Here is a 26258-nt window from a genome sequence, read left to right as displayed (position 1 = left end):
GCCTTACTCAATCTTGAAGAATAGAGAATTTTATCTGAATTTTTAAGTTGTAGCAGATCCACCCGTACGCCATCAGACAATCAAAATTTGGTAAAAACGAAAATACAAATTTATTTCTTCCAAATTTAATATTTCTAATCATCTGAAAATTACCAGAGTACTAGTAGGGACTGAGCCCTACTCAATCTTGAAGAATAGAGAATTTTATTTTAATTTTTTAATAGTAGCACCCTCACCCGTACGCCATCAGACAATCAAAATTTGGTAAAAACGAAAATAAAAATTTATTTCTTCCAAATTTAATATTTCTAATCATCTGAAAATTACCAGAGTACTAGTAGGGACTGAGCCCTACTCAATTTTGAAGAATAGAGAATTTTATCTGAATTTTTAAGTTGTAGCAGGTCCACCCGTACGCCATCAGACAATCAAAATTTGGTAAAAACGAAAATAAAAATTTATTTCTTACAAATTTAATATTTCTAATCATCTGAAAATTACCAGAGTACTAGTAGGGACTGAGCCCTACCCTATTCTGAAGAATAAACAATTTTACCTCAATTTTTAAGTAGTAGCAGTTCCACCCGTACGCCATCAGACAATCAAAATTTGGTGAAAACGAAAATAAAAATTTATTTTTTCCAAATTTAATATTTCTAATCATCTGAAAATCACCAGAGTTCTAGTAGGGACTGAGCCCTACCCTATCCTGAAGAATAAACAATTTTACCTCAATTTTTAAGTAGTAGCAGGTCCACCCGTACGCCATCAGACAATCAAAATTTGGTAAAAACGAAAATAAAAATTTATTTCTTCCAAATTTAATATTTCTAATCATCTGAAAATTACCAGAGTACTAGTAGGGACTGAGCCCTACTCAATCTTGAAGAATGGAGAATTTTATTTCAATTTTTTAGTAGTAGCACCCTCGCCCGTACGCCATCAGACAATCAAAATTTGGTAAAAACGAAAATAAAAATTTATTTCTTCCAAATTTAATATTTCTAATCATCTGAAAATTACCAGAGTACTAGTAGGGACTGAGCCCTACTCAATCTTGAAGAATAGAGAATTTTATTTCAATTTTTTAGTAGTATCACCCTCACCCGTACGCCATCAGACAATCAAAATTTGGTAATAACGAAAATAAAAATTTTTTTTCTCCAAATTTAATATTTCTAATCATCTGAAAATTACCAGAGTACTAGTAGGGACTGAGCCCTACTCAATCTTGAAGAATAGAGAACTTTATCTGAATTTTTAAGTTGTAGCAGGTTCACCCGTACGCCATCAGACAATCAAAATTTGGTAAAAACGAAAATAAAAATTTATTTCTTCCAAATTTAATATTTCTAATCATCTGAAATTTGCTAGAAATCTAGTAGGGACTGAGCCCTACCCTATCCTGAAGAATAAACAATTTTACCTCAATTTTTAAGTAGTAGCAGTTCCACCCGTACGCCATCAGACCATCAAAATTTGGTAAAAACGAAAATAAAAATTTATTTCTTCCAAATTTAATATTTCTAATCATCTGAAAATTACCAGATTACTAGTAGGGACTGAGCCCTACTTAATTTTGAAGAATAGAGAATTTTATCTGAATTTTTAAGTTGTAGCAGGTCCACCCGTACGCCCTCAGACAATCAAAATTTGGTAAAAACGAAAATAAAAATTTATTTCTTCCAAATTTAATATTTTTAATCATCTGAAAATTACCAGAAATCTAGTAGGGACTGAGCCCTACTCGATTTTGAAGAATAGAGAATTTTATCTGAATTTTTAAGTTGTAGCAGGTCCACCCGTACGCCATCAGACAATCAAAATTTGGTAAAAACGAAAATAAAAATTTATTTCTTCCAAATTTAATATTTCTAATCATCTGAAAATTACCAGAGTACTAGTAGGGACTGAGCCCTACTCGATTTTGAAGAATAGAGAATTTTATTTCAATTTTTTAGCAGTAGCACCCTCACCCGTACGCCATCAGACAATCAAAATTTGGTAAAAACGAAAATAAAAATTTATTTCTTCCAAATTTAATATTTCTAATCGTCTGAAAATTACCAGAGTACTAGTAGGGACTGAGCCCTACTCAATCTTGATGAATAGAGAATTTTATCTGAATTTTTAAGTTGAAGCAGGTCCACCCGTACGCCATCAGACAATCAAAATTTGGTAAAAACGAAAATAAAAATTTATTTCTTCCAAATTTAATATTTCTAATCATCTGAAAATTACCAGAGTACAAGTAGGGACTGAGCCCTACTCAATCTTGAAGAATAGAGAATTTTATTTCAATTTTTTAGCAGTAGCAGGTCCACCCGTACGCAATCAGACAATCAAAATTTGGTAAAAACGAAAATAAAAATTTATTTTTTCCAAATTTAATATTTCTAATCATCTGAAAATTACCAGAGTTCTAGTAGGGACTGAGCCCTACCCTATCCTGAAGAATAAACAATTTTACCTCAATTTTTAAGTAGTAGCAGGTCCACCCGTACGCCATCAGACAATCAAAATTTGGTAAAAACGAAAATAAAAATTTATTTCTTCCAAATTTAATATTTCTAATCGTCTGAAAATTACCAGAGTACTAGTAGGGACTGAGCCCTACTCAATCTTGATAAACAGAGAATTTTATCTGAATTTTTAAGTTGAAGCAGGTCCACCCGTACGCCATCAGACAATCAAAATTTGGTAAAAACGAAAATAAAAATTTATTTCATCCAAATTTAATATTTCTAATCATCTGAAAATTACCAGAGTACTAGTAGGGACTGAGCCCTACTTAATTTTGAAGAATAGAGAATTTTATCTGAATTTTTAAGTTGTAGGAGTTCCACCCGTACGCCATCAGACAATAAAAATTTGGTAATAACGAAAATAAAAATTTTTTTTCTCCAAATTTAATATTTCTAATCATCTGAAAATTACCAGAGTACTAGTAGGGACTGAGCCCTACTCAATCTTGAAGAATGGAGAATTTTATTTCAATTTTTAAGTAGTAGCACCCTCACCCGTACGCCATCAGACAATCAAAATTTGGTAAAAACGAAAATAAAAATTTTTTTTCTCCAAATTTAATATTTCTAATCATCTGAAAATTACCAGAGTACTAGTAGGGACTGAGCCCTACTCAATCTTGAAGAATAGAGAATTTTATCTGAATTTTTAAGTTGTAGCAGGTCCACTCGTACGCCATCAGACAATCAAAATTTGGTGAAAACGAAAATAAAAATTTATTTCTTCCAAATTTAATATTTCTAATCATCTGAAAATTACCAGAGTACAAGTAGGGACTGAGCCCTACTCAATCTTGAAGAATAAAGAATTTTATTTCAATTTTTTAGTAGTAGCACCCTCACCCGTACGCCATCAGACAATCAAAATTTGGTAAAAACGAAAATAAAAATTTATTTCTTCCAAATTTAATATTTCTAATCATCTGAAAATTACCAGAGTACTAGAAGGGACTGAGCCCTACTCAATCTTAAAGAATAGAGAATTTTATTTCAATTTTTTAGTAGTAGCACCCTCACCCGTACGCCATCAGACAATCAAAATTTGGTAAAAACGAAAATACAAATTTATTTCTTCCAAATTTAATATTTCTAATCATTTGAAAATTACCAGAGTACTAGTAGGGACTGAGCCCTACTTAATCTTGAAGAATAGAGAATTTTATTTCAATTTTTTAGTAGTAGCATTCTCACCCGTACGCCATCAGACAATCAAAATTTGGTAAAAACGAAAATAAAAATTTATTTCTTCCAAATTTAATATTTCTAATCATCTGAAAATTACCAGAGTACTAGTAGGGACTGAGCTCTACTCAATCTTGAAGAATAGAGAATTTTATCTGAATTTTTAAGTTGTAGCAGGTCCACCCGTACGCCATCAGACAATCAAAATTTGGTAAAAAGGAAAATAAAAATTTATTTCTTCCAAATTTAATATTTCTAATCATCTGAAAATTACCAGAGTACTAGTAGGGACTGAGCCCTACTCAATCTTGAAGAATAGAGAATTTTATTTAAATTTTTTAGCAGTAGCACCCTCACCCGTACGCCATCAGACAATAAAAATTTGGTAATAACGAAAATAAAAAATTTTTTCTCCAAATTTAATATTTCTAATCATCTGAAAATTACCAGAGTACTAGTAGGGACTAAGCCCTACTCAATCTTGAAGAATAGAGAATTTTATTTCAATTTTTTAGTAGTAGCACCCTCACCCGTACGCCATCAGACAATCAAAATTTGGTAAAAACGAAAATAAAAATTTATTTCTTCCAAATTTAATATTTCTAATCATCTGAAAATTACCAGAGTTCTAGTAGGGACTGAGCCCTACCCTATCCTAAAGAATAAACAATTTTACCTCAATTTTTAAGTAGTAGCAGGTCCACCCGTACGCCCTCAGACAATCAAAATTTGGTAAAAACGAAAATAAAAATTTATTTCTTCCAAATTTAATATTTCTAATCATCTGAAAATTACCAGAGTACTAGTAGGGACTGAGCTCTACTCAATCTTGAAGAATAGAGAATTTTATCTGAATTTTTAAGTTGTAGCAGGTCCACCCGTACGCCATCAGACAATCAAAATTTGGTAAAAACGAAAATAAAAATTTATTTCTTCCAAATTTAATATTTCTAATCATCTGAAAATTACCAGAGTACTAGTAGGGACTGAGCCCTACTCAATCTTGAAGAATAGAGAATTTTATTTCAATTTTTTAGCAGTAGCACCCTCACCCGTACGCCATCAGACAATAAAAATTTGGTAATAACGAAAATAAAAATTTTTTTCTCCAAATTTAATATTTCTAATCATCTGAAAATTACCAGAGTACTAGTAGGGACTGAGCCCTACTCAATTTTGAAGAATAGAGAATTTTATCTGAATTTTTAAGTTGTAGCAGGTCCACCCGTACGCCATCAGACAATCAAAATTTGGTAAAAACGAAAATAAAAATTTATTTCTTCCAAATTTAATATTTCTAATCATCTGAAAATTACCAGAGTACAAGTAGGGACTGAGCTCTACTCAATCTTGAAGAATAGAGAATTTTATTTGAATTTTTAAGTTGTAGCAGGTCCACCCGTACGCCAGCAGACAATCAAAATTTGGTAATAACGAAAATAAAAATTTTTTTTCTCCAAATTTAATATTTCTAATCATCTGAAAATTACCAGAGTACTAGTAGGGACTGAGCTCTACTTAATCTTGAAGAATAGAGAATTTTATTTCAATTTTTTAGTAGTAGCACCCTCACCCGTACGCCATCAGACAATCAAAATTTGGTAAAAACGAAAATAAAAATTTATTTCTTCCAAATTTAATATTTCTAATCATCTGAAAATTACCAGAGTACTAGTAGGGACTGAGCCCTACTCAATTTTGAAGAATAGAGAATTTTATCTGAATTTTTAAGTTGTAGCAGGTCCACCCGTACGCCATCAGACAATCAAAATTTGGTAAAAACGAAAATAAAAATTTATTTCTTCCAAATTTAATATTTCTAATCATCTGAAAATTACCAGAGTTCTAGTAGGGACTGAGCCCTACCCTATCCTGAAGAATAAACAATTTTACCTCAATTTTTTAGTAGTAGCACCCTCACCCGTACGCCATCAGACAATCAAAATTTGGTAAAAACGAAAATAAAAATTTATTTCTTCCAAATTTAATATTTCTAATCATCTGAAAATTACCAGAGTTCTAGTAGGGACTGAGCCCTACCCTATCCTGAAGAATAAACAATTTTACCTCAATTTTTAAGTAGTAGCAGTTCCACCCGTACGCCATCAGACAATCAAAATTTGGTAAAAACGAAAATAAAAATTTATTTCTTCCAAATTTAATATTTCTAATCATCTGAAAATTACCAGAGTACTAGTAGGGACTGAGCCCTACTTAATCTTGAAGAATAGAGAATTTTATTTCAATTTTTTAGTAGTAGCACCCTCACCCGTACGCCATCAGACAATCAAAATTTGGTAAAAACGAAAATAAAAATTTATTTCTTCCAAATTTAATATTTCTAATCATCTGAAAATTACCAGAGTACTAGTAGGGACTGAGCCCTACTCAATCTTGAAGAATAGAGAATTTTATTTCAATTTTTTAGTAGTAGCATTCTCACCCGTACGCCATCAGACAATCAAAATTTGGTAAAAACGAAAATAAAAATTTATTTCTTCCAAATTTAATATTTCTAATCATCTGAAAATTACCAGAGTTCTAGTAGGGACTGAGCCCTACCCTATCCTGAAGAATAAACAATTTTACCTCAATTTTTAAGTAGTAGCAGTTCCACCCGTACGCCATCAGACAATCAAAATTTGGTAAAAACGAAAATAAAAATTTATTTCTTCAAAATTTAATATTTCTAGTCATCTGAAAATTACCAGAGTACTAGTAGGGACTGAGCCCTACTCAATCTTGAAGAATAGAGAATTTTATTTTAATTTTTTAGTAGTAGCACCCTCACCCGTACGCCATCAGACAATCAAAATTTGGTAAAAACGAAAATAAAAATTTATTTCTTCAAAATTTAATATTTCTAATCATCTGAAAATTACCAGAGTACTAGTAGGGACTGAGCTCTACTCAATCTTGAAGAATAGATAATTTTATTTTAATTTTTTAGCAGTAGCACCCTCACCCGTACGCCATCAGACAATAAAAATTTGGTAATAACGAAAATAAAAATTTTTTTCTCCAAATTTAATATTTCTAATCATCTGAAAATTACCAGAGTACTAGTAGGGACTGAGCCCTACTTAATTTTGAAGAATAGAGAATTTTATCTGAATTTTTAAGTTGTAGCAGGTCCACCCGTACGCCATCAGACAATCAAAATTTGGTAAAAACGAAAATAAAAATTTATTTCTTCCAAATTTAATATTTCTAATCATCTGAAAATTACCAGAGTACTAGTAGGGACTGAGCCCTACTCAATCTTGAAGAATAGATAATTTTATTTTAATTTTTTAGCAGTAGCACCCTCACCTGTACGCCATCAGACAATAAAAATTTGGTAATAACGAAAATAAAAATTTATTTCTTCCAAATTTAACAATTCTAATCATCTGAAAGTTACCAGAGTTCTAGTAGGGACTGAGCCCTACCCTATCCTGAAGAATAAACAATTTTACCTCAATTTTTAAGTAGTAGCATGTCTACCCGTACGCCATCAGACAATCTAAATTTGGTAAAAATGAAAATAAAAATTTATTTCTTCCAAATTTAATAATTATAATCGTCTGAAAATTACTAGACTTCTAGTAGGGACTGAGCCCTACACAATCTTCTTTTATTAAAATAGTAGATATTAAAAATCATTGAACTGAGGAAAATTTTTGAAAATAATTGATATTAGTCCAAGAATTTTTTTAACATTTTTGAAATAATTAAATTTTGGAGAAGAATTTAATTATTTATTTTGAAAAATTGAAATTTTCTCGTGAATTTTTAAAAATTTTTGAACATAATTGAATTTCTGCGAAGAATTTTATTACTTTTGAAAGTAAATGAATTTCTGAAATCAATTGTAATTTCTCTCAAATTTTCCAAATTATATCGTTCAATTTTTTGAAGTTTTCTTCTTTTCTCAATCAACTTACGGACTTTAAGGACCTTTTTTTAAATAAACTGACTTTTACGGACTTTAAGCAAATTTCCGGACCTTTGCGGAATTTACGGACCCAGTTCGAGCCCTGTTGTAATGAAATATATTTCTCACTGAGGCGTTGAGGATCGAACCGCTGACCCCAAGTTCCACTCATTTCACGTGCCTTAACGACTACGACCATCGCCTATCATTTTCTAAAAAGTATTTTCATTATGTCTCTAAACAGATTTAATATTTATCGTGCAGAATAATTTCGCAATTTTCATTATTTTTATTTTATTAAAGAAGTTATCATTGATTTATTTCACAATGTAGTTTTTGAGTTTGAAAAAAAAGTTAATTTAATTCAGTTGTTCGGCGTGAGGAAATAAATAATAGAACTTGGAATTATTTGTTGACTCGCTTGAGGATGAATAAAAGTTTTTAGGAGATGTAACTTTAGGAAGTGGCCGCAATTGTTTCGATTTCCAAAGCCGATACTCCCTTTTGTTTAATGGGCAAGTAAACGCCGCCGTAAACTTGCAAACCGAACATTGTTATGTTAGAGGTATTCAAAGGATCCGCATCTATAATCTCCTTGCCACGATAGTAGGGCTTGAAATTATCCAAAGGAATTGTTACAGTTGAAAATGTTTCACTTGACATTGGCGCCTGAAATTTCAAATTCGATTAATATAGTCAATTTAATTTTCCAAAATATAATTTCTCCTTATTACTTATTGCATCTTTCTTCTTAATATTATTATGATTTTCATTTATTTCTATTTTTTTTATTATTTTCTATTTTTTATTATTTCTAATTTTTTATTATTTCTATTTTCTTTATTATTTCTAGTTTTTTATTATTTATATTTTCTTTATTTTATTTCTGTTTTTTTATTATTTCTAGTTTTTTATTGTTTTTAGTTTTTCATTATTTCTATTTTTTATTTCTTTTTTTTAATATTTCTATTTTACTACCTATTATTTGTAGTTTTTTATTATTTCCATTTTTTATTATTTCTACTTTTTTATTGTTTCTACTTTTTAATGTTGCAATTTTTTTTTATTATTTCTATTTTTTATTACTTGCGGAAAAAAATTTTTACTTGGAACAACTACAAATTTCACTGCTTTAGCGAAATATTTAGTTGTTTCAATTAAAACTTTCGTTGTTACAGAGAAACTTATAGCTGATCCAGGTGAAAATATTTTTTCCGTGTTTTATTTTATTATTATTTCAATTTTTCTATTATTTCTTTTTTTTATTATTTTGATTTTTTATTATTTCTTTTTTTTATTATTTTGATTTTTTATTGATTTTATTTTTTACTATTTTTATTTTTTATTAATTTTATTTTTTACTATTTTTATTATTTCTGTCTTTTTATTATTTTTATTATTTCTACCATTTTATTTTCTTTATTATTGAATTTTTTTGATGTTTTTTCTCGCAAATGACGTACCGTAAAAAATTGCTCGTAGGAAATATCCTCGTTCGATTGATGACCATTGTGTCTGAGAACAATTTTATAATTCTCATTGTTCCCCTGACCACGGCAAGTGATTTCGATATTTTTAACAGACGATAAATTCCAATTGGTTAGTGTGCGAACACCGGCGAATCCTGCGCCATTTGGTTGTGGATTTAAGAGTGTAAAAAATATTGCCCTTTGAAAAACTTGAGTCCGTTGAAGAACCAGTGTGGCTTTTGATTTTCCAACTGTTCGAACCGAGTCCGAAATTTCCATCCAATTATCAATATTACTCTCAGTCGTGAAATCGAAAAGATTTATTTTATTTCTACAAACAAAAAAAAGAAAAAATAAGAGGATAAGAATAGGAAAATAATAATTAAATGTAGGAAAAGAAATTATGGGGATATAAGAGAATAAGATAAGGGGAATAGGAGAAATAAAGTAAATAATTTTGCGATGGGAAATAAAAATTTTAAATTATCCTCTATTGTTTTGTGTGGAAAAAAATGTATATTTATGTTGCATTAAGGAAGAAAATGCCGGAACATTGAATTTGTGATTAATTTGCATGAAGGGAAATGAAAGTGCAGCTAATCTACAAGTATTTATCATAAACGACTGTTAATTACTGCATAATGGAATTCTTAATATCCTCCTCCTCTGCAACGTTAACGTAGTATTCAAACTCTCTGATCACGTTTTTAGCGTTTGCATTGGTCATTACAAACGACTTGGCACCCTTTTCTAAACTGTTTGCAAAAAAATTATACGCCCGATAAAAAATATTGGATTTCGTATATATACAATATAAACTTTCAGTGAGAAAATACTTCTAGAAATTTTTCAAGAAATACTTTTCGATTCAATTGTAACGAAAAAAAATTCTATGACTCAAAATAGCTTTACGAAAAAAACTTTTTTAAATTTATTTACTTAATTTTGTGAATTATTATTTTATTATTTTCATAATTATTATTTCGATAATTATCATTTTAATGTCCCTGAAATTTTGATCGAAATCCTGGAAAATATTGTTGTTTTCTAAAGTTATTGTGTTTATTCTGAAAATCCAATTTCACTTAAATATTTCAAAATTAATTCAATTTTAAAAGAATTGCGTTTACAATTTTTATATAAGTAGATGAACTTCAAAAGATTTTGATTTAAAATTTTGTAAAATTTCAATTTTAAATGAATTTAATTAAAAATATAAAAAAACTAGGATTTAAAAAAAAAATTTTAAACTAAAATTCTGAAATTATAGTTAAATTTTTTAATATATGATTGATTATTAAAAATAATGAATTTATAGAATTCTTGGCAAAATTTTTATTATTTTCAAAAACATTCCTCAATTATTTTTAATTATTTAATTATTATTTTAATTAATTTAATTAGTTTGATAATTATTTCAATTATTTACAAATTATTTTCATAAATTATTATTCAATTGTTTTCAAAAATAATAAAATTGTTTACAGCGATTCAATTATTTTCATAAATAATAAAACTCAATGCTGAATTTCAATTATTTTTTAAAACAATTTTAATGAAATTCCTCGAAAAATGTAATTACATATTCTTAAAATTTTTTATTAAAATTTATCAAAGAAATTCAATTTTGATACAATTTATTTATTAGAATTTAAGTATTATTTTCAATACATTTTTAATATAAATTCTTTACAGAATTAAATTATTTTCAAAAATTTTAATGAAATTCTTTGCGTGACAATTCAATTTTTGCAAAATAATTTTAATAAAATTCTTCGCAAAAATCCAATTATGTTTAAAAATTTACAAAAACTTTCGTCAAAATTCCAATTATCTCTATAAATAATAAAATTTTTCTCCGAAATTCAATTATTTTCAAAACTTTTAATAAAATTCTTGGCAGAATTTCAATTATTTTTAATAGAATTTTCATCAAATTTCTCGAAAAATGCAATTATTCTTAAAAATTTTATTAAAATTTGTTAAGAGAATTGAATTATTTAAAAATTTGTTGATAAAATTCTTTATCAAAATTCAATTATAAGAAACATTTAGTTGTTTAATAAAATATTTATTTTTATAGTTAAATAATTGAATTCTTGTAGAATTCTCTAATAAATATTGATTTAAAAATGAATTTGAAGTTAAAATCTTTGTAAATTTGAACTTTTTATACTTTTAATTAAGAATTCTATAGAATTAATTAAATTCGTGGCAAGAATGTTATCAAAATTTTTTAATAATAATTGAAATTCTGCGATGGGTTTTATTATTTATGAAAACAATTGAATTTCTGCAAAAGAATTTTTGTAATTTTTTTAAAATGATTCAATTCTTCCGAGAAATTTAATTTAAATTGAAAATAAATAAATTGTTTTAAAGAATTTTATTGACATTTTATTAAAATAATTAATTTTCTAGAAAGAATTTTATTATATATGAAAATAATTGACAACTATTGAGAAAAATTGTGTTATTTACGAAAGTAATTAAATTTTAGTGCCGAATTTTATAATAATTTAATTCTTGCGAAGAATTTTCTAAAAAATTTTTTTAAATAATTGAAATTCTGCGATGAGTTTTATTATTTATGAAAATAATTGAATTTTAGCGAAAAATTTTTGTAAATTTTTCAAAATAATTCAATTCTTCAGATATCTTTATAAATAATAAAATTTTTCTCCGAAATTCAATTATTTTCAAAACTTTTAATAAAATTTTTGTCAGAATTTAAATTATTTTTAATACAATTTTTATCAAATTTCTCGAAAAATTATTTTATTCATTTAATCAAATTTAAAAAATAAATAAAGTAATTAATAATAAGAGTTCAAAAAAATGAATATTTTTCTAATATAATTTACAAAGTAGTGAATAATTCTTTATGAGACTTACCCATTTATAGGTCGTATTAAAGTTGTTCCTATAAATAAACTACTCAGTAGTTGAAAAATCTTCATTATTGTTATCATTTTAAGGAAAATGATAATTTCTCCTTTTCCTGGAAAATAATTGTACATTGTAAATATTCAACATTTTCATTTTAAAAAGTAGATTTTTTTAATGTTACATTAATTTTACATTAATTTTAAAGTTACATTAAGTTAAAATAGTTTACATAATTACAATTTGTAATTTTTATCGAAAAAATACAGAAAATTGTAAATTTTTTCTAGTTGAAAATTAATATACTTTTTATAGAATAAAATAGGAAATTTCAGTATCTGTATAATATTAAATAAATAAATGAAATAAATTAATAAATAAGAAATAAATAAAAATACTTCCTCTATGAGGAAGTAATTAAATAAAAATAATAAGCATAATAAATAAATTAATTAATAAATTAAAAAAATAACAAAAATACAAAATAAAACAAAATAAACAATTAACAAAATAAAAAATTAATTAATAGCGTAATTCATTAATAGTGAAATAATAATTATTTCTTATTATTAAAAATATTAATATATTTTTTATACTGAAACATTAATATAATTTTTATTATTTTGAAATAATGCAATAGAAACGAAATTTTTAACTTTGAAATTTAAAATCTCATTACTTATTCGCACTTATTTAATCGTGAGACGATTAGATGATACAATTTTCCGTATGTAAACAACTATTTTTAAACACTTCACGATAAACTTGAACTTGATTCTAATTTTATAAGAAGGAAATAATTATTTAATGGACAAATTGTTTTATTTTTTAATTATTAATTTTTTAACTGTTTTAATTGATTAATTAATTCCATTTGATATTTATATACTCTATAAGCTGAATATATTGAAACGAATTGTTAACAATCATTCAATAAAAATAGTTTATGCCATCTGTGGGACAAAATAGAATAAGTGTTTATAAAGTCAATTTGTGTGTAATTCACGAATGCGTATAAGCAATAATTACACGTTACACAACAAGTGTATTTATTTTTGTTTCAAATATGTAAATCTACTCTTTATGTTGTTTTAAATTTTATTATGGTTAATTTATTACTTGATTTTTATCGCACTGATTTTATTTGTTGAAATGGGCGTTTTTAGAAATTCAAGTTCATTGAGAAAAAAAAACTTATGTTAATTATTATCGAAGAATGATTATTTTGTTTTTAAAAATGAAGTGAAAATTTGACGCATGCGTGTTTATGGTTCACGTGTTCCTTTGATCCGGTTTCCGGTTTGTAGTGTTTACAAGGTTTACACCCAGTGTTTATTGTGTTGTGCTCTGGAAAAATTATTATTAAGAAATCATGGATTTAAAAAAAGAAAGCGGATCTTTTTCAACGGCACCGGGATTTTGTCCGGATTGCGGAACAATTTTACCATTGTGCACTGAAATTGGTCGAGTCACTTGTTATGCTTGCGAAAGGAAATGGGATCCTGAAGAAGGTTTGTATTTTTAGGTTAGTTCTGTTTCACTGTTTCTGTTTATTTTTTTTTTTCGAGCTGCGTACGATCGATATTTGATGACGTAAATATGGCGCGAATATTTTGAAATACGATTATGATTGAGTTTTTTTGAAAATTACTGTGTTTTAGTAAATTTTGTTCTTTAATTTTATTTTTCGAACTTATTTTTCTCTTGTGTTATTTTGTATTTTTTTCTTGAATTTTCTTGTATTTTTTTTTTGTTTTTTTTTTGTTTTTTCTTGCTTTTTTTCTTTTATTTTTTCTTTTTCCTTTTATTTTTTTTTCTTTTTTCTTTTTTTCTTTTTTTCTTGTTTTTTATCTTATCTTGTTTATATTCTGAAAAACTTTTGATATTTTTTGAAAATTATTTTTCTATCGAAATCATTACATATTTGCTTTAGTAATGATTGATTATGGAAAATTGCAGACTGAATGAATTAAAAGGAAGTTTTTATTCTCGTTATTTTTCCTTTTGTTTCAAGGTTTTAAAAATTGTGTCAATGTTATCTTCTGCCTTATCATTTGCTATTTGATAATAGACAATTTTGATCAGATTGAAAATTCTGAATCTGTATAATTTTTTATATAATTCATTAATTCTCATAATTCTCATTTTTTACTTATATAAATCCCAAATATTTTGGTATTGTATTTAATTATATATTTAAATTTCTATGTTAATATAATTGTAAAAAATTTTCAAAAAAATGTAAAAAAGGTTATAAAAAATTGTATATAATTTAATTTTTTTTGTTCAATTCAATTAAAATATTTTTATTTTTATTTAGTTTAAAATTTAGTCTAAATTTTTAATTTAATTTCAAATTTAATTTAATATTTAAAAATTGAAGAACAAGTTTTATTAAAATACATTTTGTAGGATTAATAAATTGAAAAATTTAAATTTACTTGTGTTTATTATTATACTAGTAATATAATTAATTAAATTATTATTTAATAAATAAATTTAGTAAATAAATTTTAATAATGATGATTAATTTATAAATATTAGTAATGATAATTAAAATTTGTTGTAAAATAAAAAAAGAATTTGTTTTTTAGTTTTCGGCAAAATGGATATTTCTTATCAAGTTAAATTTAGGGACAGAAGTACATTAAATGCAAAACGTGGCGATGAGGAAGAAGATGACGAACCTGAAGGACCAATCGTTGAACGACAATGTCCTCAGTGCAAAAATAATAAAATGTCCTATGCCACTTTACAAATGCGCTCAGCTGATGAAGGACAAACGGTATTTTACACCTGTACAAAGTGCAAGTGAGTATTCTTTCAGCAAAAATAAAAAAATAAAATCTAAAATTGAAAATTTCTTTATTTAAAATTAAAATTTTATTTTTTAGGTTCAAGGAAACTGAAAATTCGTAAAAGACTTGGGATTTACCTGGACAATTTTCTTCTTTATATTACGAGATAAGGAACACGAGAAGTAGAAAATAAAAGATATTTTTTTTATTATTAAAACATAGAGTTTTATTTTTTTTAATACACTCAACAAATAATTGATAGTGAATTTTTTTTTCAAGCAACTTTTGCAAAACTACGAGTTTAATTCGCACAAGTTTTCTCGCAACAACATTTTCTCTACAATCAGTTATACAATTAATTAAGTAATCTTTATGTACAATTGAGTTCAAGATTTAAGAATTATTATTAACAATCATTTCAATAAATTCACTTTGATCCACCTTTAAAATTGCTCGCAGTGGTCCTTGATTTACAAAAATTTTTTTTTTATATATATAATCTTTAAAACGTGATAGTTGCATATTTACACTACTGTGCATTCTTTTTTTTATTATTACTATTATTTTTATTATTATTATTATTATTTTTATTATTATTATTAAATGACGTGACTTATATTGTTAACAATTTGTAAGATATGCTATTCTAAAATTACAAAAGAAAATTTCAATCACATTTTGTTTTTGTACAGAAATAAGAGTGAAAATTAGTAAATGTACAGTCGAACCTCGATAAGAGGAAAAAAAAAATGGAGAAGAGGGAAATGTTTAAGGGAGCAAAAATATTTTTGAAAGTTCTGAACGTTTTGAAAACTTAAAAATACTTTTACTGACTGCAGTAAAAATTGATTTTCGGGGTAAAATGAAACGGAGAGATATTTTCGTCTTGACGAGGTTTTACTGTATTTTATTCTCGAGGATTATTTAAATTGAGAAACGGAGTACTAGGAAAAATTATTAAAAAGTAGTAATTAATAATAATGCTAATACAATGATATAATTAAAATTAGATTCGTAAGAAAAAGTATCGTTGATTGTAAAAATAATTATAATACAATAATCTTCGTTTATCTAATACTCGTTGCCTCGCACAAGAGAAATATTCCTTCAAAATTATCGAGAGTGAGAGGAAATTTCTTCACCAAAAAAAATATTAATTTTTGTTCGTGAATTTTAATAGAGTATTCTATATATAACTGAGTTACGTAAAATATATTATCATACTTTAATGAAAATTGTTCTTGAAAGAATATATATATATATATTATATATGTATAACCAACAGAAGCAAGTATAGGATCAGTTATTCGAAAGATTGCAAGTTTATACCTTTCCTTTCCCTTGTGTGCTTCTATATAAAATTACTCCTTAAGTAACAAAGTTTCCTCATAAAATAGCTGGTTTTAAAAAACTTGTTCACGTACTAAAAAGTGTCTAACTCGTAAATAAGTACAAACTCTAATAATTTTAGGTCGTTACGATCAGGTATTCGAAATCGATTGATTTCATTTGATCTTTTGAGTATAACAAAAGGAGTTTTTTTTTCTTTTCTTTATTTATAAATATCTGTTTATATCTCTCTCTTTTTTTATTTAATTATTTTTTCTGTTAAATATAAAAACAACTTTAAATCCAATTGTTACACTCGACTTGGCACATTTAATCACGACGATCTTTGTCGTTATTAAAAATTTTTTTCTTTCATATTTACAAGAACACGCACAATATTACAATTCTTTTTTTTTGTACATAAACTATGTACATTTGGCAAAAATTTTTATTATTTACAAAATATGATTGACAATGTAAATTCCTAATAATCTTCAATAAAAATGCGTTGATCAGGAGGATGTTTCGAAACATTCGTCGAGGAAATTTTCCAAAGAGTGATAGAGATGAAAGCGTGATTGAGCGATTCCGTGATCTTCGTCCGTGTAGGTCTGTAATATAGTGGATAATATTTTTTATATTGAATAAATATTATTTTGTTAATAAAAAATTTTAATTATAGTAAAATTATGCAAATTACAACATTTTGATAAAATTTCATGAACGGATTCATTTATTTTTAATGCAATTTTATTCAATATTTTTGAAAGAATTCAATTTTTTTTCTAAAATTTTAATACATTCTTCTAAACAATTCAATTATTTTTAAAAATAATGAAATTATTCGCCAGAATTCAATTATATTTATAAATAATAATATACGGAAGAATTCAATTATTTAAGAAAATTTTTAAATTAATTTTTTCGAAAGAATTTAATTATTTTCTAAAAATGTAATAAATTCTTGTAAATAATTTAATTATTTTCTAAAAATGTAATAAATTCTTGAAAATAATTCAACTATTTTCTAAAAATGTAATAAATTCTTGAAAATAATTCAATTATTTTTAGAAATAGTGAAATTCATCGCAAGAATTCAATTATTTTCTAAAAATAATAATATTCTTTGGAAGAATTCAATTATTTTTAAAAATAGAACAATTCTTCTCAAGAATTAAATTTTTTTTATAAATAATAACATTGTATGGAAGAATTCAATTATTTTTTAAAATCTTTAATAAAATTTAATAATCAAAATTTTAATTATAATTATTAATATTAACAGACACAATTATTTTGAAAACTTGAAAAAAATTCAATTATTTTGAAAATTTTCAATTAAAATTATTCAAAAAACTTAATGAAAAGTCTTCTAAAGAATTTAATTGTTTACAATAACTCTAATGAAATTGTTTAAAAGAATTCAATTTTTTATTCATTATTTTAATAGAATTTAATAGTAAAATTCTTAATTACACATTATGTATTAACAAAATCGATTATATTAAAATAATTAAAAATATTGTTCGAAAGAATTCAAAATTGTTTTTAATATTTGAACAGAATTCTTTTAATGATTTAAATTATTTGGAAAAATTGTAAAAAAAAATTCCGAGAAGAATTTAATTATTTTCTATAAATTTTTAAAAAATTCAATCAAATGTTTAATTTTAATTATTAAAAAAATTATTAAAAATTTTTAAAAATAAATTAATACAATTCTTCGAAGAATTAAATTATTTTCATGAATAACATCATTTTTTCGCAGAAATTCAATTATTTTTTTAAAATAGTAAAATACTTTCCAAGAATTAAATTCTTTTTACAAATATTAAAATTCTTCTCAGTAATTCAATTATTTTCTTAATTTTCCATTAAATTTAAAAAAAAACTGCATTGTTTTCAAAAAACTTACAGAAATTCTTCAAAAGAATTCAATTATTTTTATAAATAGTAAGATAATTTCCAAAAATTAAATCATTTTTACAAATATTAAAATTGTTCTCAAGAATTCAATTATTTTCTTAATTTCCAGTAAAATTATTAGAAAAACTACATTGTTTTCGAAAAACTTAAAGAAATTCTTCAAAAGAATTCAATTATTTTTAATTTTTTAATAAAATTTCTTCAATTAATTAAATAATTTAAAAAATTGTTAGTAAAATTCTGAGACAAATTTAATTATTTTCTTAAAATTTTATAAAAACTTGAAAGAAATTCTTCTCAGGAATTCAATTATTTTTTTAATTTTCCATTAAAATTATTTAAAAAACATTGTTTTCAAAAAATATAAAGAAATTCTTTAGGAGAATTTAATTAGGATTTTCAAAAATTTTAATACAATTATTTGAAGAATTCAATTATTTTCATAAATAATATCATTTTTTCAAAGAAATTCAATTATTTTTATAAATTGTAAAATACTTTCCAAAAATTAAATCATTTTTACAAATATTAACATTCTTCTCAGGAATTCAATTATTTTCTTAATTTTCTATTAAAATTATTTAAAAAACTACATTGTTTTCAAAAAACTTAAAGACATTCTCCAAAAGAATTCAATTATTTTTAATTTTTTAATAAAATTTCTTGAATGAATTAAATAGTTTACAAAATTGGTAATAACATTCTCAGACTAATTACTTTTTAAGAATGTTAATAAAATTTAATCAAATGTTTAATTTCAATTATTAACAAACTCGATTATTATAAAAACTTGAAAGAAATTCTTCATAAAATTCAATTACATTTTAAATTTACAATTAAAAATGTTTAAGAAACTCTAGTGTTAAAAAAAACCAAAGAAATTCTTTAGAAGAATTTAATTAGGATTTAAAAAAATTTTAATAAAATTCTTTGTAAGAATTCAATTATTTTCATAAATAATAAAATTCTTTAAAGGAATTCAATGTTAATTAATTAATTAATGAACTAATTTATAATTTGAAAACATTTAAAGAGAAAAATTATTAAAAATGATTGAAAAAGTTAGAAAACAAAGAATGCAAAAAAATAAAAAAATAAAAACTACGTTCAAACTGCGATCAGATTATCGGAGTACAACTATTATATTAATATGGAAGATTTAACAAATTTTTAAAATTATTTTATGTAAATTTTATTACTTAATATTTAGATACTAAATATTTTTTGGAGATTTGGTTATTTTTTTTTTTGAGGAGGGATTTTTACCTGTTGTCGGAATAAGATATCTTTTTGCTCGAGCACTTTGGCAAGCATTAATGATTGTTGATAGTGAACGTTGTCATCGAAAGTGCCGTGAATTAAATAGTAGCCCTTTGTCTTAAATCCACTCTCCTTATCGACTTTTTTAAGCAATTGTGCTTCCTCATAGCCCTTTAAATTGTCAGCCGATGATGGTAAACCCATAAACCTCTCAGTATAAATTGAATCTGTAATTAAAACAAGTTATTAATTATACGAACCAACAGCTAACGCGAGCAATGTTACGTAAGTGCGCGAGATTAATGAGTTTGTTGGATAACAAAGGAGTAAAATTCGCTTTTGACACAGTACCAGTAGCGTCTGGTAATTATCACGAATACAAGACACACTGCGCTTTCAAAAAGCTTTTCTTCTGTCATCTAAATTAATGTCTAACAACCAAAAGTTTCATGCTTGATTACAAAAGAGATAATGAATTATGTCTCATTTATATTTTCCCTCTATAAATCTTTTTTGTGTTCTCTTTTTTCGTCCATCAAGCACTCAATCGCAAAATCAAAGAGAATTTTTATTCTGCTCCACTGAGATTCTAATTTTTATTCAAATGAGGGAATATTTTCTAATTCTGAATTTTTCATGGAATTTGAATGTAATTTTTCGTGGAAGAAATTTTTTTTTCTAAGTCAATTTTAGAAAATAGTGTAAATTTTACCATTTACTCTGTTAATTTTTTTAATAAACAAAATAATTTTTTTCATAAAATCCAAACGAGACAAATAATAATAAAAATATTGTAGATCAGTTGAACGAACTAATTATTAGGGATTTAAAATTTTCAAAACAAAAATTATTACCTAAGTTCTTGATGCATTTATATTACGATTATTATTGCATCATTAATTATTATTAAAATTGTTAAAAAATAGTTAAAGAAGAAAGATATAAATTAATAATAAAATAATAATAAAAATAATAAAATTCGTTAAATTATTTAATTATTTTCATAAATAAAAAAATTTTCATAGAAATTCAATTAATCAAAATATTTTATATTAAATATTCAACAGGAATTTAATAATTTTTAAAAATAATAAAATTCTTCGCCAAAATTCAATTATTTTCTTAAATAATAAAATTCATCTCCGAATTTTAATTATTTTTAATGCAATTTTATTAAATATTTTTGAATGAATTCAATTATATTTTAAAAAATTTCAATAAATTCTTTGAAACAATTTAATTATTTTTAAAAATAGTAAAATTCTTGTCAGGAATTCTTTGTAACAATTCAATTATTTTTAAAAATAGTAAAATTCTTCGCAAGAATTCAATTATTTTCTTAAATAGTAAAATTCTTCTCAGTAATTCAGATATATATACTTTTTAATATTTTTAATGAAATTTTTCGAAACAATTCAATTATTTTCTGAAATTTAAATTAATTTTTCGAATTAATTTAATTATTTTTAAAAATAGTAAAATGCTTCGCCAAAATTCAATTATTTTCATAAATTTTTAAATTCTTCTCAGGAATTCAATTATTTTAAAAAAGTTTTAATAACATTTTTCGAAAGAATTCAATTATTTTCCAAAATTTTAATAAATTCTTTGTAACAATTCAATTATTTTTAAAAATAGTAAAATAATCTTACTGTTTTTAAAAATCCTTGAATTATTCTTCGCAAGAATTTAATTATTTTTTTAAATAATAAAATTTTCATAAAAATTCAATTAATTAAAATATTTTATATAAAATTGTTATCAAGAAAAAAGAAATATTAAAATTTTTCATGAGAATTGAATAATTTAGAATAATTTTAATAAAATTCTTTTCAAGAATTCAATTATTTTCTTAAATAATAAAATTTATTGCCAAAATTAAATTATTTTCTTAAATAATAGAATTCATCGTTAAATTTTCATTATTTTTAATGGAATTTTATTAAATATTTTTGAAAGAATTCAATTATTTTAAAAAATTTATAATTATTTTTTAATTATCTTTAAAAATATTGAAATTCTTCGCAAGGATTAAATTATTTAAAAAAAATTTTAAATTCTTCTCAGGAATTATTTTTAACAATTCAATTATTTGTAAAAACAGAAAAATTCTTCTCAGGAATTCTTCTTAACAATTCAATTATTTTTAAAAATAGTAAAATTCTTCTCAAGAATTCAATTATTTTCTTAAATAGTAAAATTATTTTTAAAAATAGAAAAATGTTTTGCCAAAATTCAATTATTTTCAGAAATAATAAAATTTTTTCAAGAACTCAATTATTTTCTTAAATAATAAAATTCTTCTGAAGAATTCAATTATTTTCTTAAGTAATAAAATTTTTAGGCAAGAATTCAATTATTTTCTAAAATAATAAAATTATTCGCAGGAATTCATTTATTTTTTCAGAATTCTAATAAAATTCATCGCCAAAATTCAATTATTTTTTTAAATAATAAAATTTATCTCAGAATTTCAATTATTTTTAATGCAATTTTCAATGAATTCCTCGAAAAATTCATCTATTCTTAAAAATTTAATTAAATTTTTTTTGAAAGAATTGAATTATTTTTAAAAACGCTGATAAAATTCTTTATAAGATTTTAATTTTCTTTCTATTTTCAATAGAAATATTCAATAAATTGTTGTTCAATAAATTATTTATTTTTGTATTTAAATAATTGAATTTTCCTTTTTGATTTTTAATGAATTGAAATCTTTGAAAATTTTAATTGTTGTAAAACTAATAATTTTTTATTTTTTTTTTAAATTTGATTAATTTATTATTTTTTAAAAGATTATTGGCGTCTTGAATAAATTTATTTTTAAATTTCAACATTAAATTTATTTAATTTTTGAAGAATTACAGTTGTAATTGCTAGAAATAGTTGAATTCCAAAACGTTTTTTAAATTGAAGTTATTTAAAAATTTAAAATATTTTTAATTTCTGTAGAAAAATAATTAAGTATTTAAATATTTATTTAAGAAAAGTTATTCAAGTTTTGAATGTAATTTAATTTGGAAATTATGAAGAAAATTAGTATTTTGAAAAATTGTAATTAAAATTTTTCGAAGATAGTAAAATTTTCGTAAATTATTTACAAAGATTAATTTAAATTTCCGATTAGAGAATTTTGTTAAATTTAATTAAAATAAATTTTATATTTTAAATAGTTTTATTTTTTTTTTAAATTTTTAATGTAATTTATCTTTTCGATAGCTCTTCTTTTCAGTCTTAACGCTACTTTTTTAAAATTAATTTATCGAGTACGAAGCCTGGAACCTCGATAATGATTTTTTATTACGATTGTTATTTGTCTCATTAATTATTATTTAAATATTTATTTATTATTATTATTTAATTATTTATTAAAATTGTTAAAAAAATAGTTGTAGGAGAACAATATAAAATCGAATTATAATTTTTTTTTTTGAAAATTAGAATTTATTTGGAAGATGATTTACCGTAAAGTGCCCAATCAGTTACGGGAGCAACTGACATTCCGCATTTGAAAACATCAGTTGTATCAGTGACTAGAGCCATTCCTGCCGCATAACCACCATAACTCCATCCCCATATTGCAGTTCTTCTTCGATCGATGAACGAGAACTTCTTCTTAAGATACCTTGAAGCAAAACAATTTTTCTTATATTCAGTATGAAATTCCGCACGCATTGTATCTACGATTCTTTTTTTATTGACAAAAAGAACTTCTTTTCTAAATCAATAAGAGAGAAGTTTGAAATAAATTTCAGCTTTTTATTTTTCCATATAAATCAAAACAAAAGGGAGAAATTTTTAAGTCAAGTGTTCATAAATAGTTGACGAGTTTTACAATCCGCTATAAAACATTCTTTCCTGTTTGATATTGGATAAATTCACTGATGTTTGATTTAGTGTGAATTCGTAATAAAAATAAATATAAGGGGGAGAGAAAAAGTTTTAAAAGAGTCATTTAAAATGTTTTTTTTTTATGTTATTAAACTTTGTGCTTAGGAAAGAAATTTCTTTTTGTTCAATGTGCTCTAGAAAATATTTTCTTAAAAAAAGTTTTTGGGAAGTAATTGGAAAATTTTCCCCTTTTGGTTACAATTCATCTATAAAGAGAGAGAGGGATGAAAAAAGGAAAAGTTTTTTTTTCTCTCTTTTACCCTGTGAGATATTCTTTGCTTTCTTCTAATTTAATTTTGCCTAGGTCAAGCAGTAGTAAGTTTCAATTCTGGTCGATTTTCTTATATTACCCTTTATAACGAGTTTAAACTTTAAATTGGATTTTACGTTCATTTTCCAACTAAATCTTCGAGGTTTGCTTTTTTTCACCACGCTTTGTTTACTGATTTTAATTTTATGAGTTATGCCTAAACTTTTAAAGACTATAAATTTTAACTGCCAGAAGATGGAAAATAAAAGTGAACATGACTTTTATAATCGTGCAAATTTAGAAGTTTCTCTGCACTCTAATTCTAAATTATTAAAGTTGTTCACTAATTAAAATTTGAGAACAAAAAAATCAGTAAAATTGGTGGAAAACCAATTTTACTGATTTCTTTTTCTCAAACTTTAATTAGTGGACAACTTTAATAATTCACTCGAAATAAGAGAAAAATTACTTTGGTGAAGTTTACAAGATTTCTAATGTTGCGATTGAAATAAATAAGTAATCAACAATTTAGAAGAAAAAATAATTTTCTATTAAAAATTTTTTTTTAATTTTTCTTGATTATGGAAAAATTTGCAAAAGAAAACAGAAAATTCGTAAACGTAAAATATTGTTTTCTGAGTAAAAAAAAAATTGTTTTTCTTCCAATCGTTAATGATAAACGTCGTGATCTTCACACACGTAAGAATAAGTTTTTAAAAATAATTAGAGTAATTAAAATAATTCAACGAGAAAGCAAAAAAATGTTATTTGATTCAAATAAACGATTAATTTTCTATTGTTAAATAAATATTTATTTGTACCAAATAATTTTTTTCTGATATTAATTAAATGTTTCTTTGTATCAAATAAATTTTATTGCATTGCATTGCATTTTATTGAAGCATTTACTTCAAAATACTGAAATTATTGGACCAAATGCCTACAAATTATTTAATTATCAAATGGTACTTTAATTAAATTCATTTAAACTAATTCATTTATTAAATTTTATTGAATTACTATTATTTAAATAAACTGTTATTATTTTATTAAAGTTAATTATTTAATTAAATGTTATTTACTTCAAATACTGAAATTACTTATTTAATTAAATTTAAATTATCATTTAAATAGAAATAAAATCTTTATTTGTATCAAATAATTTTTATTGGAGTTATTAAATGGTGTTTACTTCAAATACTGAAATTATTGGACCATATACGTGCAATTTATTTAATTATTAAATGGCAATTTAATTAAATTTATTTATTTATTAAATTTTACTAAATTATTATCTTGATGAAAATTATTTTTTTAATTAAATGGTATTTACTTTAAACACTAAAATTACTGAAACAAATACAATTCTTTTGATTTAAATAAAAATAGAAATTTTAATTATTTGATTCAAGAAAATATTTATTTGATAATAAACAAGTAAAATCCAAAGAAAATGGAATCCAAAAAAGGTAAAAAGAAAAATAGTTTTACTTTGGACTTAATTTTTGAATTTTTTGTCCTGGTCAAAAAGTCCAAAGTAATTAAAAATCGAATAAAAAAAATGAGGTATAAAAATTTAAGTGGCTGCCTTGAATGAAATTTTCCTTTTTTTTTTTGAGTTGCACATTTCGATGACTTTGAATCGAATGTATTTAAATTTCTGAAAATAATTAAATTAATCGAGTAATTTAATTGAAATTATATTTAAAAAAGATCATTGAATTTTTTCAAAGAATTTTATCAAAATTGCTGAAATTTTTTTATTTAAGAAAATAATTAAATTATTGTAAAGAATTTTTTTGACATTTATGAAAATAATTGAATTTCTGTGAAGAATTTTTCTTTTATGAAAATAATTGAATTTTTGTGAAGTATTTCATTATTTATGTAAATAATTAAAATCCTGCGATTTTAAATATTAACATTTTAAATTCCGATTTTATAGAGTAAAAATTAAAAACGTGGCTTTTTCACATGTTTCATTATTTATTTTGGACGTTTTTATTTATTTTGGCGTTTTTGACTTTGAACATTTTTATTTTCGATTTTTTGTACTTTGGACTTTTTTTTTTATGTTTAGGTCTAGATTTTTTAGATTGGATTTTTTTTTCTGTAATCATAATAATTTATAGAAAATGTGTAAAAAATTCTTTTTTAATGTTAAATAGAAATGTAGAGTAGAAACAAAAGTTTATTAAAATTACAAGAGAAATATTTTAAATCGGAAAGAAAATATTGAAAGACGGAAATAAAAATTCGCGCATGATTTGCATGAACGGAAGTCGGAAGTTGATATTTTTTTTTCTTTACAATATAAGTCTCAACATCCTTCTATCATGTTCAATATCCTCTGGCATTGTCGAGCATAAGAAAATTCTTCTGTTCTCGTTGTGGTCGCGTATGGAATTTTTTTCCCGATGATAGATTTTTTTATTTACAGTGAAACCTCAATAATTTGGAAAAAAATCTTTTTTTTTTATTTAAAAATTTGATTTTCTTTTTATTGATTTTTGACGGATATTTTTGCATTTATCTTTTTTTTTAAGGTACTTATTTACTTTAAAAATCAAAAGACTGTCGATAAAATTTCATTTTATTCGATTTTTGTTAGTAAAATAAAAATTTTTCCAAACTAAAAATTGAAGTTTTTGATTCTATTCGATTATCGAGGTTCTACTGAAAACGTTTTTTTTTTTTTTTGGTAACAATTTTAATATCATAAGGAGTTGATTTCTTTTAAACTAATTTATTATACAGAGTGGGAAATAATCAACAGATCGACAGCTTTTTCAGGCGAGTTTCCAAAAATTTTGGGTTTTAGTTTTG

The 26258-nt window shown here is 23.7% G+C and overlaps 3 protein-coding genes across 12 annotated transcripts in view; 1 reads left to right on the top strand and 2 right to left on the bottom strand.

The window, feature by feature from the left end:
- Positions 1-7900: 7900 nt before the first annotated feature.
- On the bottom strand, positions 7901-13226 carry LOC122507877. 6 transcript variants are annotated; one of them, XM_043620839.1, is made up of 5 exons: positions 13098-13226; positions 11988-12093; positions 9728-9847; positions 9087-9423; positions 7901-8292 (listed from the first exon to the last, which is right to left on the bottom strand). In XM_043620839.1, exons 2-5 carry the CDS (start codon positions 12062-12064, stop codon positions 8080-8082), a joined length of 747 nt encoding a protein of 248 aa, XP_043476774.1. In that variant the 5' UTR covers positions 12065-12093; positions 13098-13226; the 3' UTR covers positions 7901-8079. The 6 variants fall into 6 exon arrangements, with proteins under 6 accessions (XP_043476774.1, XP_043476776.1, XP_043476773.1 ...); XM_043620841.1 differs by lacking the exon at positions 13098-13226 and adding an exon at positions 12668-13029; XM_043620838.1 differs by lacking the exon at positions 13098-13226 and adding an exon at positions 12658-13027.
- A 16-nt stretch (positions 13227-13242) lies between these two features.
- Positions 13243-14993, top strand: LOC122507883 (DNA-directed RNA polymerase I subunit RPA12). Its single transcript, XM_043620852.1, has 3 exons — positions 13243-13489; positions 14573-14789; positions 14873-14993. Exons 1-3 carry the CDS (start codon positions 13351-13353, stop codon positions 14895-14897), a joined length of 381 nt encoding a protein of 126 aa, XP_043476787.1. The 5' UTR covers positions 13243-13350; the 3' UTR covers positions 14898-14993.
- Positions 14994-16345: 1352 nt separating this feature from the next.
- LOC122507861 (venom dipeptidyl peptidase 4) overlaps positions 16346-26258 on the bottom strand; it is a 607787-nt gene continuing 597874 nt past the window's right edge. For all 5 annotated transcript variants that reach the window (XM_043620807.1, XM_043620809.1, XM_043620806.1 and 2 more), the window contains 3 exons: positions 22756-22916; positions 19298-19518; positions 16346-16716 (listed from right to left, as the gene is read on the bottom strand). In XM_043620807.1, the coding sequence (XP_043476742.1) occupies positions 16618-16716; positions 19298-19518; positions 22756-22916 (481 nt within the window). In that variant the 3' untranslated portion in view covers positions 16346-16617. The remainder of the gene's footprint in view (positions 16717-19297; positions 19519-22755; positions 22917-26258) is intronic.

Source organism: Leptopilina heterotoma, unplaced genomic scaffold, assembly GCF_015476425.1.
Source record: "Leptopilina heterotoma isolate Lh14 unplaced genomic scaffold, ASM1547642v1 Lhet_52, whole genome shotgun sequence".
Classification (NCBI taxonomy): domain Eukaryota; kingdom Metazoa; phylum Arthropoda; class Insecta; order Hymenoptera; family Figitidae; genus Leptopilina; species Leptopilina heterotoma.
The sequence above is the reverse complement of the archived record's forward strand: the minus strand, read 5'-3'. Positions and strand labels throughout refer to the sequence as shown.